Below are 16,517 nucleotides of genomic sequence, written 5' to 3' on the forward strand. Positions count from 1 at the left end.
TTTTTTTACTTCGAGGACCTAGTCTTGTGTAACGGCGAATGATGAACAAGGTGAGGCGAAACCATGTAGACACTGGAGACAGGAAAGGACTCTCATTAACCTTGTAGGTAGATGAGGTAAAGGAAGTCGCTGGCGTGTAATAACTGCCCCTGGGAAGCGAGGAAAGAGGGTAAAATCGGATGGAATAAACAAGACATCACATGCAATATACAGGGCAGCTTGACAGCTACAAAGGTTTTATACACAGGTCCTTTTATGACGTCGGTGCTTCCCTGCCTACGAGCTAAACACCCACCCCACGGTCCGTCATGCATGAAAGCCGCCTACCAACCCGACGTAGACCGCGACTCAATATTCTTGATGCCGTACTTGCGCATCACAATCTGCTTCAGCCTCGCGCGCCAGCGCCGCAGCGCCACGCGGCAGTGCCAAGCCATCTCCAGGCCATGGCGCTGCTCAATGATGCGCAGAAACCACAGCAACCGCATTGTCCGACCGGGTCGTTCCTCCCACAGGTCCTGAGTGATGATCTGGTAGAGGTCTTGAATAACGGCTTCCGGGACACCGCCCGGACCGCGGATCTCACGGAGAAAGGCCAAGGACCGTGATACATGGCGGAAAGCGGCGCGGTTGGTCAGGTGTGGTGCTTCTGTGAAGGCGTGGGCCATCTTCTCGACGACGGCTGCGCGACGCTGGCCAAAGGTGCCGCGGTGGTGGCGCAGCTGTGCGTGGAGGGGGGGACGCTCCAGTTTGCCGATGTCGAGGACGCGCCAGATTTCCTTTGGTGAAAGCTTGGCGTCGTGGATCATGGTCTCGGCGTACTTGTCAAACACGCCGGGGAACCACTGCGGCTGTGTCCGGCGATGGCCTGGGTCGGATTTGAGGTCCTCTGACCACAAGTCGTGGAGCTGGACGGCGATATTGTGGTCGTCGGCGGTGAAGGCGAGGTCCTCAAGCATACGCACGGGGAGCATGCCGGTACTCGTGTCAAACTGCAGGGACCGAAGAACGTAATCTTTCCGCCGAATCCTTGTCAGGAACTTCCAAGCACTGTAATAAAGCCCCGTTTTTGTTTCCTCCTCCCCGCGTGCGAAGACCGCTAAGAAGAGCGACGCCAGCGCGGCCTCGTCGCGTGTACCGCAGTGGCGCCGGTACGACTTGTAAACTTCCTTCGGTGCTCTAAGGTACCCACGACTTCCCCACTGCGTCAGAAGCAGGGAGGAAACCTCCACAACTGACAAGGGCGGTAGATGCAGCGACCCTTCTGATAGCGAGGCAGCAAAGTCGAAAAAAAAGTCTTGGTTCACATCAGGGTTGCGGGCGAGAATGTAAAGCCACCCGTACCGCAGCATTCGACCATCAGTCACTCCGTTGAGGATTTCTTTCAGCACCTCGGTATAAGCCATAGAGCAAAACTCCTTTGTTGCTTCCTGACTAGCGTCTTGCAACACGTCTGAGATGGTCAGAGCTTGACGCAGGGACGCCGGTAATGCCCTCACTTCTTGTTGTTTAGCGTACATCCCCCCTAGAATTGCCATATCCGTCAGCCGCCCGATCTCGCTGCCCTCCAAAGGGGATGTTGAGTGGTTCCAGGCCGAGAAAAAGGAGGCGAGAACGGACAGAAGCCTGCCAGAAACATGAGATCGATAGGCAATAGGCATGGTAGCTAAAGCCTTGGCGAAAAGGTTGCAAACGGTGTCATTGACCGGGAGTTTGGAGACTTGGCTAAAAAAGGCGTTCCAGAAACGGGTGTCAAGCGACGAGGCCGGAAAGACCTTGGAGGCTGACAATCCGCTAATTATAGCCCTGCAAAACGACAACGACCAGCGGCGGCCTCTAGGCGAGCCCGGCAGCCGCGACTCTAGTGTCCTCCATATCTCGTTGGACAGCGCCAAGACCTCCCCTGGTGAGATGTCGCCCAGGATAATACGCTGTCTCATTTGGCCGCATATCTTGTTGACTTCAAACAGAAAACGTCGGTTGTGGACGCCGTCGGCCGCCCGCCGGAAACCATCCATGAAAGCCGCTTGAGGATCGGTCGGTGCCACGAGAGGAGCCGGATCAGAGGCGGCCTGATCACTCCCCGCCGCGTTCGCCATCGCTACCATTGATAACCCATCCAACTCTTGAGAAGATTCTCGAAGCCACTGGGGCAGCAAAGCAGCAAGCGCGGCAGTGGAATCGGCCAGGCGAGACGGGTTACTCCTTCGAGCCTCAGTCGGGGTTGGGGGTTTCCAGGTCCAACGTGTTAAGTTCAGAGGCATCAGGAATGCCCAGGGTGGTGGTGTCGGCGGGCCGTGCCAGTCGTTGGCGACTGCCATGCGCCGTCGCCCGAGCCGGCGCTGGGCCTCGAGAGGGCCCGGTACTTTGCTGGCTTTCCGAGTGAAGGTCGTCGACACGCGGCAGAACCGGTCGAACGCGTGGGCGAGTAAACCATCGGTGATCCATATCGAGTCTTTGGGTAGGGTAATATGGCGATGGAGAGCGCGTCGACAGTGCGCTGATGGTGAATTCATTGTCGAAGTACAAAGGAAGGAAGAGGGCCGTCAAGGGGCGCATGGAAAGGTCGTTCGCTAAGTGGTGTGAATCGGGGCCAACGGACGATTGAGAGACGAGGCTGAGGGGTTGATGCCAGCTCCATCCAACGAAATCAAGCATTGATTGGGTCGGACCGTGGATGGAGCGGCGTGCCAGGCAAACCGGAGCCGAGCCGCGGCAGGTCCACCGGTACCTCTAGCGACTTGTCCTCGTCTCGCTGAAGCCGACCGGCGGAGGGGGCGCTGCTGGCCGAGCTGGTTTCGATTTGAATCTGATATCAAGGCTCAATCCGAGACTTTTGTGGAATTGGGGAAAGCAGCTCGAGCTCTATCCAAGTGGGGCATGTTGTGGCTGATGCTGCCCTCACCTCAGCACCTCAGCCACTCCAATCTCGGCGAGAAGAACCTTGGTCCCTTGCATATGTGGCGCAGAACCACGCAAGTTCCAATGCACCCCACTTGCTGTTGAATCACACATTGCCCGAAGCTCTCCCGTGCCAGCCAGAAGTAGGTCTCGACCTGATGGTTGAGAGCACCAAACTCTGTTCCCTCGACTAACTCCCCAAGCACCCTCGTGGCACTAACCGTCGGACTCGCTTTAGCTGCTAGAGATAGGAGGCTAAGCATATGGAGAACATAGCCTTTAAGCGCGCCTGCAATTCGCCAACTGACCACGAGCTTCCGACGATAGGTCACATTTTGTTTGAGGAAAAATGCTTCAGGAATGACAACTTTTAAGGGCTTTTATACGAGATCAAGGCAGAATCGGGAGGAGGGATTATGTAACTAGCATTGTGGCCCTTTAGTTATCATGAACAAGGCTTAACGTTAATCGATAACAACAACAACAACAACAACAACTGGCGAAACTGCTGGAGCATCTCAGAACATTTCTCGAGATGCGCAACAGGTTCCCAACTATCATGCTCGTACCCACACCCTTCCCACTTTATCAGGCACTCCACCCGCCTTCCTCGTCATCGTGAATCCAGAATCTCCTCAACCTGAAAATACTCGTCTTCTTGAACCCCCTCGGCTGTGGAGGCAACTCTTGAAGGGAGGGCGCGCCCCGTCGAGGATGTCCTCTCTGCTGGTGACTTGCTCTGCCAGGTTTCAGGTCCACGATGAATGAATGTCCAGCAGCTACACTCCCGATATCCTCCAGGTAATCTTGTATTACAAAACGTCCACGGCAGCGCCTGGCGTCCTCTCAAACAGCTCTTGTTCCACGTACGCCTTTGCCGCATCGGCGTTCGTCTCCCATTTGAGCCAGTTATACGCCTTCGGAAAATTCCTATACCGGTCAAGGTATCCCGAACAGAAAGCTTCCAGGTCTTGAGGATAACTGTCGAATCGTTTGCCCCGTCGCAGTAATAGTCCAGCAAATGCTGTAGCTCGTCTAGCATAAGGCTTCTTAGTGTATAGGCGTCAATTTGATCTAAGGCCGGGTGATACATGGTCCACGAGCGGCTAAAGTCGACGAGCTTCCCGTTTAGGTAGTTACCACCGTGTGTATCCTTCACGAATATGCCTAACGAGTGGAGGGCTTGTAGGTCCAACCATAAGCCCGCGTCCTGCGCAGGGTCGGGAGCCTTGCTGGCGACGAGGTCCTTAACGATAGCCCGGACAGGCAGTCCGCGATGCTGCTCCTGCCACCCCCAGAAATCGCCATCCATAGTAGTAGCGTTAGCGGAGGGGGGCGGCGTAGACCGACCTTCAACCTTCTGGGCCAAGTCGATTTCCTGCTGGGGGTTGAAAAGAAGATAGCCGAGGGCCCTAACGGCCAGATCCTCGCGCTTTTCCTGCTTGAGTCGGCCATAGGCACGGCACTCACAATTGAACGGGTCAAAGTAGTCGACATAGAGCTGCGGGCTAGCGAGCCGCCTTGTGAGGTCACCGCCCTGGTTCCTACGGAGAAAGTCCCAGTGCCAGAAGTAAAACTAGGAAGAAGACTGGGAGTTAGAGTTAGAGCATGATTCTGATTTGACCGGACCGGGGCTGAACTAGTATATTATATATTCACACGTACCACCTTGAGGACAAAGGGCCCAGCTTTGTTGATTTTGACCTTCCAGACCAGAGAGTCTACGTCGTTCTCGCGACCGAGAAACTGGATGAACTCAATATCATCGGCGTAAGCAGTCCGGGTAAAGGGGGCCAGTTTGGGACCCGGGACGCAAGGAAGCGGTACCGGCGGACTGGGAGGGCGAGTTTGGTAGAAAACGGACGAAGCAATGATTTCTTTTTAATTGTCTTTTTTGGGGGGGGGGGTTGGATTGGCAGTGTGGTGTAGCGGTGTATCTCAAGTTGAAGAACTGCAACAGGGAGAAGTCGCGCTTTCTCAGAAACTCGAATGAGTCAATGACTAAACTCAAAGGCTGAGAATTTGAGAGCTTCTGCAATGGAATGTCGACGTGCTAGAGATAAACAAAGGCAAGACCATCGGCAGGCCCACGTAATTGGCTTGGGGTTTTCTTTTTGCACGCGACCACAGTAGTTATCTTCCGAGCCAACGTATTCTCTCTGACAGTTACAATGAGTACTCCAAATGGCAGATGGCCCGAACTCCGAGGTTGATCGTAGCGGACATGTCTGAGGGACACTCCCACCTAGGCCCGGCCGACCTACATCTCTAATTGCTAGACACGGCCGAGTTCTAGTTCCATCTGGAGCAGTTTTTGGTGCTGCGCCGCCCGCTCGAGCCTTGGGGCAGGCCGTACCGTTTAAGTCCCACAGACTCCGACAGGTACATTTGATGTGGGGCATATGTATTTGTCGGGGGTGCACTGAGTGGCCTTCCAAAAATGGCGGGTCAAGACTGCCATTTTAGTTCCCGTGGCCCGAAACTGCCTCTCGTTCGCTGCTTGAGCATCAACTTCCGCAACCATGGAGCACTCATTCCCCCCTCTCCAAAATGACCTGATCCTGCGGGTCGCGCGAGGTGAGTAATCGATGTGTTCTCATCTCATGAATTTGTCTTCACTCACTTGGTTTTGTGAACTATAAGTTTTAATTTATTGTTAATTTTTACATTTCCTTTCTTTCTCATCGTGGTCATATCTATTTATATTATTATTTAACACAACCCCTCTTTCTTCTTCTTGTTTACTATTCCTCTCGTGGCTTATTCTGGACGAATAGAATGAAATACTGACATGAGACCCCAGGCGAGAAAGTCGAACGGCCGCCCATTTGGGTGATGCGGCAGGGTGAGTTGCCCGGGCTTTCCGAAAGCTGTCGTTCCCCTAGATCAATGGGATGAGCCCTCGGGTGCTAATATTTGCAGCATAGCCGGCCGGTATCTCCCCGAATACCATGAAGCCAAAGGAGGCCGTGACTTTTTCGAATGTTGTCGGGACCCGGAGGTTGCTTCCACCCTAACCCTGCAACCCATCGAACGCTTCGCTGGGCTGCTTGATGCCTCCATCATCTTCTCCGACATCCTAGTAATCCCACAGGCTATGGGAATGGTGGTTGAGATGGTCGACAAGAAGGGACCTCACTTCCCGAACCCCCTGCAGAACCCGGATGACGGACAGTACGCCGAGGTGCTGAAGCGTGATGTCGACGTCGCACGTGAACTCGACTACGTCTACAAGGCCATCACCTTGACTAGGAAGAAGTTGCAGGGGAGGGTGCCATTGTTTGGCTTTTGTGGTGCTCCTTGGACTCTGTTCTGTTACATGGTGGAAGGCGGCGGTTCCAAGATTTTCAAGGAGACCAAGACCTGGATTTACAAGTATCCCGAGGAGACTAAGGCGCTTTTGCAGAAGATCTCTGAGCTTTGCGTTGAGTATCTTGCTCTCCAGGTCAAGGCTGGAGCTCAGGTACTGAAATAATTTTGCTTCCCTCCTATTTGAACCCATGCTGATATCCCTTGCAGCTGATCCAAGTGTTCGACTCATGGGCGGGCGAGCTGTCGCCATCATCATTCAAGAAGTTCTCACAGCCTTACCTTGAATACATCGCCAAGAACTTGCCTCTCAGACTCAAGGAGATGGGACTCGAGCCCGTCCCGATGGTTGTTTTCCCCAAGGGAGCATGGTACGCTCTCGATGCTGCCTGTGATATGGGCTATGATATTGTTGGCCTCGACTGGCTGCACGACCCGGCGGAGGCTGTTAAGACTGTCGGTGACCGCCCCGTGGTCCTCCAGGGTAATGCGGACCCGGGCGTTCTGTACGGTTCGCATGCCGCCATCACAGAGCTTGTGCAAGAAATGGTCAAGGGGTTCGATTGGGCGAACCGGAAGAAGGGTTGGATTGTCAACCTCGGACATGGTGAGTCGAAATTGAGTAATGCGTCAAGCTATCATTCTGAATACACCGTTAACCTGGTCCCAGGAATTACGCCCTTCGTTAACCCGGACGATCTGAAATTCTTCTTTCAAGAGATCCACCGTCTGACCAGGACTGGTACCCAATAGTACCGTCGATTCTAAGACGTGTATATATCCACGGACTCGGTGCTGAGTCCATTCCTACAAAATATGCACGAGTTTTGCGATATGTCTCATACTGCGTCCCCAACAGTTGTCACGTCGACCAATGCCCTAGGAAACATTAGCCAAGATGCCGCATCTCTCTAACCATTTCACTCTTACCATGACAGTGCCCAGGTATTCTTGCCCCCAATCTTTCGGCAAAGCCCCTGGCTTTGATAGTTCCCGGTGAACACATCAGCAGTCCCCCAGCCATCATCGCTGAAGTCTGCAATGTGTTCCACCATCAATTTGGAAACCAAAAGCCTGGCAAGACCTAGTTGGCGATACGCTTCCTAAGAGCTTATCAGTAGCCTGGTCACATCTCATAGTCACTGGGTAACGGTACCTCGACGTGAACCATCAAAGATCCATCAAGTCCTGCGTGTGAGAGTCAAGCGTCAGTTACCCATAAGGGCTGAATTTAGCTTTCACCCCTGGAGATTCGTACCCAGAAACGCCCACGCGGCAGGTGCCTCGTTCTCTAGACGTACAACCATGCCTGGCAACTTCAGCATCGTCTCCCTAGTCACACCGCCACAGTGTTAGTAAGTACCCTGATCCGGTACTCGAGAATGTAAAAGAAGGGAAAATAGAGTGAGAGAAGGGAAGAAGGTAGGTCGTTACACTCGTCGCTTGATATTCGTCCGCGACCGCGCAACGTCAATGTCACTTGGCCACACACGATCCCACCGCATCCCCTCGGGTAATCCGTGATTATCCTTAGCCACCGTCGGTATGTCCTCCACACGGAAAAGCCACTTCCCGCAGACCTCCCAGTCCCGCTCCGCGATAATACCGGACGGTTTCAACAACCGCACCCCACGCGCCAGCAGGCCATGGCGCAGAACCTCATGAACGGTGCCAGCCAGAACGGGCGCAGGTGAAGGTGCGGATGTAGCATTGGCAGGAGAAGAACCGCCAGCACCCCCAGCAGCGATCGTCCTAATCCTCCGAAACAGTGCCAGCGCCAGATCCAGCGCCTCCTCCTCCAGCGCAGACCTCACCCTCCCTTCACCCCCTTCACTCCCTGGCTTGGCCCAACTGTACAGCTCATCACTACTGTCACGATCCCCACCAGCAGCATCCGGCTCTAGCGACGAGTACACCCACACCTGCGTCTCCGGCCCCTGTGAGAGGTCGACATACGCCGCGGCGAAGTGTCCGGTCTCAACCCCATCCCCATTCCCATCATGATCATCTCCACTGGCACTTCCATCAACCCCGGGGTGTCGACCGAGGCGTGCGTACAGGACATGAGTCTCGTCGGTTCTACCCCCCTTGAATTTGTCCGCGAACTGTAGACGGCGGAGGAGGGGGAGGGAGTAAGGGAGGTGAGAGGTGAGGCGGGCTAGAAGGGCGGGTGACGGGGTGGGGGTGTCTTGGAGGAGAATGGTGGTGTTGGGCCGGTTGGTGTTGTCCACCTGGATGGTGGTGGTGTTGTTGATTGCGGTCATTTTCGTTGTGTTTTCTGGGCTACGTGTTGTTATTGGCACATGGAAGAGGATGGAGAGAGGTTTATTTCTGTTTATTTGAAGTAAATTTGGTATTGATATATACCCCAAATCATCAAATGTCAACGAAGTGTTAGGTAATGGCGGCTATTAATAGCTTGTGACATAGCTACCTCGTACTTGCTCGAGACGGGACTTTCTGGGATGGAGTTACAGTAGGAACGTGTGAGTCATGAAAGCGGTGGACGACGGATGCCCCGGTTTTTGTCGGGGTTGGTCAGAAGATCGAGATGGGGGGCCTGGTCGTTGTGAAGAATCCCACCGACCTCAGCTTGTTTACTGTTTTGGTTCTTTCTTTAGAGAGGGGAAAGCTGTTCGGTTGGGTCGCTCTGCTTACACGTTATTTAGTACGCATCAGTACACCGATGTCTGGTGGTAACCAATCTTGGTGTACAGCCCATACTTTCCCCAATACGAATGTACAAATCCCCGTTTCCCCTAAATAACATACCTAAAATAACATATTCTGGATTATCATATACTTTTCAACGCCATTACCAGGGTATGAAGATTCCAGCCGCTGTAGAGAACCTTCCACCAACCAACAAAGGGGAAGAACAACCCAAAGAAAAGGAGAGAACCAAAAAAAAAAAGCAAAACAACCCCTCACACACCGTAAACACACCGTGAACCACCCACCCAATAACCATCGAGAGATAAACCCAAAACAGTATGATAGCGTCTGCAGGAACGCCTCCTGATAACCCCCCTCCCCAATCGGCCGGCCCATCTAAATAAAACCACCACATTTCCTCACTTCTTCCCAAACAACAAATTCCTCCCCTTCTCCGCCCACCCAACCGTCTCCTCCGGCCTTGCTGCTGGCACAGCTACATCCCCATCACTATCTTCCCCCCGGACCCGTTCACCACCCAACGGACCACCCTCCAAAGGCGACACAGCCTTGTCTTCCCCCGCTAACCCGCGCTCTTCTCCTACCCGTGGGCTTCCCTGTTCCTTGCCAGTATCACTGAGCGGGGGACTTCCCGGTTGTTGTTTTCGCTTGTCGGAGGTCGAAGTCGCCGTGCCTGGCTGGGTGCTGCTGCTCTGTTCGTCGCCAGCCTTGACCACGTTGCCGGTGCCGCCGCGACCGATGTGCTGTGCGCCGTGGCTTTGACGGCGGACGACTCTGGAAGGGTTGCATTTCGCGGGTTAGCAACTGTATGAGTTGGCGCAGGGAGGCCGTTGATTTGTTTCCAAAACTAGGACTTACGGCTCAACATCCTGACGACGACGTTTCTCGTCCGCGTCGAGGTTGGCGGCAAAGTTGCCTGTCCCACCACGACCGGTGGTCACCATGGAGGTCTTGAGGGTCGGGGTTTTGAGGTCTGCAGGCTGGAGCGGCGGAGTCTTGGAGGCGTCAACGATGTTGCCGGCGCCGCCACGGCCGGAGGATTGGAGATGTGACGACATTGTTTCGGCTTCTCCGCTGTACGTTTTTTTGCGGGATTGCGGAGGTATTCGCTGGTTTGGAGGGAGACAAACGACAATCCCCACGCACAAGTCGGCAGTTGGCGTTTTCCAAAGCTTTTCGTTTCGGTGGCAAAGAAGTTGAGACGCACGGATGTTGGATATTACAGCGTTGGGGATTTTTATTATTTGCACAGATTCAGTGAAGAAAACCTGGGGCCCGAGGTGGGTTATATCTTCCTTGTAAAAAAAACTTGGGGAAGAAGGCGTGCAACATCCCAGGGCGGCGCAGGGAAGAAGGTTTTCCAACTTTCTTCATCCTCGTCTTCGGTGTGCTGCTACCGACCTACGAGAAAATCTCAACATACAACGTGGGACAAGGTCAAGTGCGACACACCCCATGGCCCATGCTTCAAAGCCTCTTTCTCGACGGTCCGGCCATGCTCTAGATCGAGTCCAACTGATCACAAGGAACACAGATTTTTTTTCTTCCCTAGACTATGGGATTTTTGTGCCGTTTGGGAATTGGGGAAAACAGGGGGAGACGATTGCGTTCTCGTCTTGGCCTGACATCACCTGAACACTAACACCTGGAACCCACTGTGCCCCTCATTCTCCCCTCAGTGCCCGGAGCTTCGGCAATTTTGCCCTTTACCCCTGCAGGTCAGCTCTTGAATTCGAAGTTCCATACGAACCTTGATGGTCACTTCATGGCCACTTTGAATGAGGAAAAAATCTTCAATAGTAGGCCGCTGTTTGTTCCTCCCGGCGAGCCGGCCCAAACAAATCAAGCTTTCTGGATGGAGATAAGACAGAGATGACCATCCAAACACAGATTTTCGAAACAACCCTGTCTGTCTGCTTGCGATATAACCTTGAGCTCCACCAACTGCCACGCCGAAGGCGAGAAGCAAGGCCCGGTTCAGTCTTCCACGACTCTCTGGCCTGTTCACGACATAGGGTGTAAAAGGGAACCTTGAAAACAGACTTAAAACTAAAATCCATTTCGAACTCCGTTCTCCTTATTTTTGGGGTAAGGATCTAAGGGTGTAGGAACGAATCTACCTGCTCCTGGGCCGAGTTGCGCCACCAATAGCAGCAACCCTCAGTACATCGTATACCTCCCAGACACGCGTTATAGATCACCAATTGGGAGTAGCCTCAACCAGTTAGGCCGGGTTGATGTTGCACGTCGTCGGTGCAACGAACGATTGGGACTAAAAAGTTCGGACATATATCCGTAATGCCAGCCAGGTACTGTACCTCTCTGTTCCGAGCCACTTAATGGGCTTGGGTATACTGTGACCGGATACCGAAGTGGCTATCATTGGCATATTTCTCCCACAAGAGGACTCGGATCCTAATCTATCTAGCTGGTAGCGCAAACTGTGTACGCAAATGTACCTATCCACCGACCCGTCTACTCTGGTTCTGGTATCTGTGACGTTGAAGAATGGGACCCTTCCGTAAGACAGCGAAGATGAAAGAACCATGTCAAACTGACTGAACAAAAGAAAAAAAGAGAAAAAAGGGGAAACCGTTGATGGACGAGTTGGCCCGCCTACTCTGCTTGTGACCTCCGGACCCCTCCGCTCAGATGGAAAAGTATGGTTCCCGACTGAACAACCCTCTGTCGTGGCACGGCCTAAAAGAGAAACAAGTGGTTCAAAATAAAACAAGATCCTGTCCCCATCGGAGCGTATATTGCGGCGTCCATCCGCCTGCATGATAACCCATCATTTATCCTCCCAATATTCACCGAGCCGAAAGCTGCGCTTCAACCGGGCATGTGAAGCTACAGGCCACCCACCTCCGTCCGACAGGTGCGTGCCGAGAGAAACATAGTTAGGGTCTGAGATAGTTGCCCGGTCGTGGCCGTTTGTGACCAGTAGGGGTTCCATTTTGGCTGCGATCGAGGAAGAAATTCAATCGTAGTCGTCGTCGTCTTGGCCCCCGGCCTTGTTCGGGTTATCCTTGCGAATGGGAATCTTGATACCTTGACTCGCAAAGCATTTGCTTAGGGCGGTGCTCTCGCAAACCCCCGGGAATTTCTTGGCGGAGTAAACCTGGAACACATCGCTAAAGACCGACGCGAGAACCGGAGCCTTTCCAAGGTTGATGGAGCCGTTACCGAGCTGGCCAGGGGCACCGACGTTCACGAATGAGAAGCGGAGCCTAGAGATTGAAGGTCAGTTGACAGGTAAACACATAAACTCTCAGGCGGGACGGTTTACCTGAAACACCCCTCCGTGCGGACACTCAGATCTTGGAGGATGAACCAGATCCCGATTTTGTCTTGGGGGTCTTGTAGGCGGAAAGCGCTCGCAGCCAAGCTTCCAATGAGGTTGCGAGTGAACATACCCGATGGGGGGTTGCCGCTCATGGACATGCGCTGGGGCATGTTGCCGAGCTGGGGTTCATAGACTCTCGCGGGTCCGTACGGCGAGGCAACCATCTGGGCCAAACCTTGTAGGTCGGCCTGGGGATAGTATTGGTTTGGTGGTTGGTACCCGCCTCCATTGGGTGAGACAAAGCCTACTCATCCATTTTTGTCAGAAAGCACTTGGGGGCCATGATCCGTGGGCCGTAAGGCGCGGTGATGCAGAACTTACCTTGACCGTATGGTTGTTGCATACCGTAGGGACTGACTTGGCCAGGGGGCGGGTAGCCCATCTGTTGCGCATACCCCATATCCCGGCTAGACGGTAAGATGTGTGAGAAGGCGGGCGTGTTTTGCTCTATCTGAGCGTACGAGGCGGGAGACGTAGATGATATCGATGGGGTTGCCGTCGTGTGCCGGACAAGGTTGACTTCCTTCAATGCATCCTCAGACCAGAGATCCACATTGAGGACATACATGGTATGCTCGATCTCACTGTTGGGAAACACACTTTCGGTTAACTGCGGCCCGGTTACTGGCAAAATAGGGACGGTTGACAACTCACTTGCAGTCAATCTCTTTCCCACTTTTCGCGTCTTTGACTACCAACCGTACGCATGGTGGTGGGGTTATGGGCCGGCGATCCTGTTCAGCTGCTGTCAGCTACCGTCCCGCGTAGTTTACTCGGGCTGAGGCCAAAAGCACAAGCATACCTTGTCGCCGAAACCACACATCCGCGCACGTTGTGGTTGTTGCACAACGTCAAGTCTACCGGAACCCCGATCAGCATACACATAAATGGCAGGTGGGCAAGCTGTTCTGGCACATGCCGCTCCCCAAGCAAAGATATCTCTTACGAATATACTCGGTCTTGGCCATCCTCGGACGAGTATGGCTTAAGATTCAGCTCTTGCTGCCGCTTTTGCTCCGCGGTGAGCGGCACGCGTTCCTGCGGCTGCGAGGACGACGCTTGGGCAGCGTCACCTGGCTGCTGGCCGGGTTGCAGCGCTGCGGAACCACCCATTGGGACACCCTCCTGGTACTGGGCACCTGGTGGCGGCATCGACGGGAGTTGCTGCATCTGATGTGCAGGATACTGGGCGTGCGGGTGCATATCGGCCGGTAACGGCTGCCCCTGGCTCGGGGGGTACGGCGGTTGGTGCATTGTACCGAAAGGATTCGCGTCGTCGGCACCGCGTCAAGCGCGGATTCAAAACTGGCCGTCGACTGCCTCTGATGGGACGTTGTTGGCGTTGCTGCGGCGGTACAGCGCAGAGTTCCGGTCAGTGGCCAGGGCCAAATATAAAAACGAACGATCGGTAGTCAAGGTTGAGTGGGCAGCGTGTGCTCGTTTCCGCAGCGAGAGGCGTGGGGAAGGTATCTACGGGGAAAATGGTCCGTCGGCGGAGTGCAATTGAATTCGATGTCGCGAAGACAGGATGACGGGCGATGAAGAAGAGAGAACTATTAGTGTAGAGTGGGCAACAGCTGCTTCGTTTCCGTGAAGAAGTAAGAAAGGATTCCCAAGCTTAGAACCGAGATAAGAGGAAGGGCCGGCCGCAATCGCTTATGTATCGGCGAGCTCGGTAAGTGGGAGTTGAAACTCCTCCTCGAAGGTCCGTGTTCTCGAGCCCGGTCCAAATCGCAAATGTACCGGGCTGAACTGCAGGTGCGGGCCCTGGTCGTGGTGGGGAGTGCTGATGATGGTCGACTTGCTCTTTCATTCCGGGGACGCGGGCACAGCTTGGCCGCCCGCCTTCGCGTGTTTTCCTGACCCACAGCGCCATGGGGGGGACAGTGAACCAAATGCCTCTCCAACACTGTGACAGGGGTAGGTTGACCCCTCCAATGCCACACCCCCAGCTTGGGTTCAGTTTCGGACGGTACGGAGGCCAAAATAATATGTCCATGCTTCATCCACAGACCTTGCACTACATTCCACTCTATACTAACTAACGTTAAAGTTACCAAAGAACATTCCAAACCGTGAACTTGTTGTTCCCGCTCGGCCCGGCAGGAGGCGACATGTCGTTTCAATAAATCATGTCAATCGTCACGACAGACGTTTGAAAGTTCCCAGGTTGAGATCAAGCTTCCCACCTCGCGGCCACCTTAACTTTGACAGGACTGTCCGAGGTGATTTCTGCCAAGCCCCCCCTCCACAACCAGGAAACCTAGAGAAGAGCCGTCGCCTGGGCCCTGAAAGTACCACACGGCCCGACGCGGCAGGAGCAATTTGAGGAGCACGACGGGCTCGGTCTCCAACGGTCAGCCTCAGGTTCCAAAGTAACTTCAAACTGTTACCCTGCCCGGGGCTGGAAAAGTACAGAACAGGAACATAGGGCACGGGCCATCCACCAAAATAACTACTACGTTGCGTTCCCATCTCCCTTCCAAAGTTGATACCAATATTTCTTAATGACGGGCAGTTTGATCCAGACGTTGCTAGCTATCTTGGATTTCGGAGATTCAGGACCCGGAATCCCGCCGCAAAGACATGATAGTGCAGCGTGCGCTTGAGCTTGAGCTTGAGCTTGAACCGCCACCTTCAGAGGAGAGCCGAGTTGAATAGTTATCAGGAACTCTCAAATCCGCCCGCCCAATGGGGGGACTGGTGCGACCGGACAGCGCTATCCCGACAGTCCAGCCTCATGAATACACTCCTCTACATAGTTCGCATTGTCAAGGGACGTCAGATCCCCATCATGAAGCGCTGTCAGTCTTCCCTTCCCTTTCTAAAACTAAGCCCTCGAGGAACGCACCGTCACCCCCCACCATCGATCAAGCTCCCGTCCCACACCGGTACAGCGACACGACACCCACTGCCAAGTTTCATTGGCCACGCAACACGGCAGGTGCGGCTCGACAAGCAAGTGTGGCGTTCCCACCTGGACGGTCAGCCAGTTAGCAGGTGGTGTGGTCAGATATTGCAATTTAGTTCCCGCTGCCGTCGCTCGCAGGTGGCATGTGCTCCTTCATGGCAGCTTTGCCTCGCCGCGTCTAGATGCCATCTGCCAAGGCGCGGAATGGATAACCCCCGTTTGAGACGTGTCCGCATCGCCTCAACGCTTTTCCGGCCCCGAGGAAAAGAACCAAGGTACAAACAGCTAGTTTTCGAGAGACTTGAGCTGAGTATCAGATGGATCGGGAAAGGCTCGGAACCGATACATACGCGCTAGGTAGCTCTAAGTATGAGCATGTTTATTAGAAGCCTGCGGGGAGCTCAGCGACACATCGCGACATGATCCCTGCAAGTTAAGATACCGCAGTATAACTCAAGGCGGACAAGAGTTGACAACCAAGCCCCGCTCCTGAGCCAGCGACCGAACCGGCAGGCTTTTCCCCTCGAACACATATCAAAAGTCCGAGTCAATTGGCTCGCCACCTCGCAGAGTCCCTTTGGCGGGGTTAGGGACGCTCGAAGGACGTGCTGAACCCTGCTCTTTAATATTATGATGTCGGTTTTCTCATCATGGGGGGGTACGCAAGTCGCGTCTTGATGTCCAGAAATAGCACCGCGGAGAGCCGCGTGACCCTTTGGTCATTCTCACGGCAGCTTTGCCGAGCGGGCTGGAAGGAAGGCCCTCCTCCCGTCGCACGTTTTCCCAATGCCTTTACTATCGAGCGAATGCGCGGGGCGGGTTGGGCGATAGAGGTGAAAGGCGAGCGGCATCTTTTGAAGCAGGTACTAGTTGTGTGCATGCACAGTTATCTGCTCGCCAGGTAAGGGGCGTGCCGTGACCACAGCACGATACCTGGGAAGGTCCAGATTCCCGGGACTCCCATCACAAATCGTGATCACTCAATCGGGTGATGAAAGCCGTCTCAGCCCAAGCCACTTTGCGGAGGAAACCATGACGGCAGGGACGGGATCTTGGGATGAATAATGTTATGCCGAATCGGCGGGACGCCTTTTGTCAAGCTCCCAGCTTCTGTGGGCCAGGTTCCTGTCAGAGCTCATCAGTGCGGGAAACAGCTCCCATCGTGGATGGTCACCGTGCAGTGTGTACTGTACCTAAGAAGCATGGGTGCTGGTTGTGTCGGTCCCGCACTTGCCCGCCTAGGTCAGGTCAGTACCTAAAGTCCGTGCGCCGGCGCCAGGCCGGGCTGGAAGGCAGCGCCTGCCGCCCGCCAAGATGGTTTTTTTTGGGCGATCCCCCAAACCAGCCAGAGCACAGGCCTAAACGGCCAAAAAG

General features: G+C 54.2%; 6 protein-coding genes across 6 annotated transcripts; 1 reads left to right on the top strand and 5 right to left on the bottom strand.

The window, feature by feature from the left end:
• Positions 1 to 323: 323 nt before the first annotated feature.
• Positions 324 to 2,516, bottom strand: C8A04DRAFT_8808 (uncharacterized protein; the record flags this gene model as incomplete). The annotated part of the gene is made up of 1 exon (XM_062785247.1): positions 324 to 2,516. The coding sequence occupies one exon, from the start codon at positions 2,514 to 2,516 to the stop codon at positions 324 to 326; it is 2,193 nt and encodes a 730-aa protein (XP_062640965.1).
• A 1,197-nt stretch (positions 2,517 to 3,713) lies between these two features.
• Positions 3,714 to 5,303, bottom strand: C8A04DRAFT_33767 (kinetochore Sim4 complex subunit FTA2-domain-containing protein; the record flags this gene model as incomplete). The annotated part of the gene is made up of 4 exons (XM_062782592.1): positions 3,714 to 3,818; positions 3,884 to 4,477; positions 4,567 to 4,778; positions 5,258 to 5,303. The coding sequence occupies 4 exons, from the start codon at positions 5,301 to 5,303 to the stop codon at positions 3,714 to 3,716; spliced, it is 957 nt and encodes a 318-aa protein (XP_062640966.1).
• Positions 5,304 to 5,423: 120 nt separating this feature from the next.
• On the top strand, positions 5,424 to 6,963 carry C8A04DRAFT_24140 (Uroporphyrinogen decarboxylase; the record flags this gene model as incomplete). Its single annotated transcript, XM_062778996.1, has 5 exons — positions 5,424 to 5,478; positions 5,705 to 5,746; positions 5,829 to 6,364; positions 6,421 to 6,817; positions 6,881 to 6,963. 5 exons carry the CDS (start codon positions 5,424 to 5,426, stop codon positions 6,961 to 6,963), a joined length of 1,113 nt encoding a protein of 370 aa, XP_062640967.1.
• An 86-nt stretch (positions 6,964 to 7,049) lies between these two features.
• On the bottom strand, positions 7,050 to 8,474 carry C8A04DRAFT_24141 (uncharacterized protein; the record flags this gene model as incomplete). Its single annotated transcript, XM_062778997.1, has 5 exons — positions 7,050 to 7,089; positions 7,141 to 7,313; positions 7,367 to 7,398; positions 7,469 to 7,542; positions 7,645 to 8,474. 5 exons carry the CDS (start codon positions 8,472 to 8,474, stop codon positions 7,050 to 7,052), a joined length of 1,149 nt encoding a protein of 382 aa, XP_062640968.1.
• An 810-nt stretch (positions 8,475 to 9,284) lies between these two features.
• C8A04DRAFT_24142 (uncharacterized protein) lies at positions 9,285 to 9,944 on the bottom strand (the record flags this gene model as incomplete). The annotated part of the gene is made up of 2 exons (XM_062778998.1): positions 9,285 to 9,660; positions 9,745 to 9,944. The coding sequence occupies 2 exons, from the start codon at positions 9,942 to 9,944 to the stop codon at positions 9,285 to 9,287; spliced, it is 576 nt and encodes a 191-aa protein (XP_062640969.1).
• Positions 9,945 to 11,866: 1,922 nt separating this feature from the next.
• C8A04DRAFT_33769 (velvet factor-domain-containing protein) lies at positions 11,867 to 13,486 on the bottom strand (the record flags this gene model as incomplete). Its single annotated transcript, XM_062782593.1, has 6 exons — positions 11,867 to 12,116; positions 12,176 to 12,476; positions 12,554 to 12,816; positions 12,887 to 12,966; positions 13,035 to 13,089; positions 13,179 to 13,486. 6 exons carry the CDS (start codon positions 13,484 to 13,486, stop codon positions 11,867 to 11,869), a joined length of 1,257 nt encoding a protein of 418 aa, XP_062640970.1.
• Positions 13,487 to 16,517: the final 3,031 nt, after the last annotated feature.

Source organism: Dichotomopilus funicola (genome assembly GCF_033296635.1).
Source record: "Dichotomopilus funicola strain CBS 141.50 unplaced genomic scaffold C8A04scaffold_2, whole genome shotgun sequence".
Lineage (NCBI taxonomy): Eukaryota > Fungi > Ascomycota > Sordariomycetes > Sordariales > Chaetomiaceae > Dichotomopilus > Dichotomopilus funicola.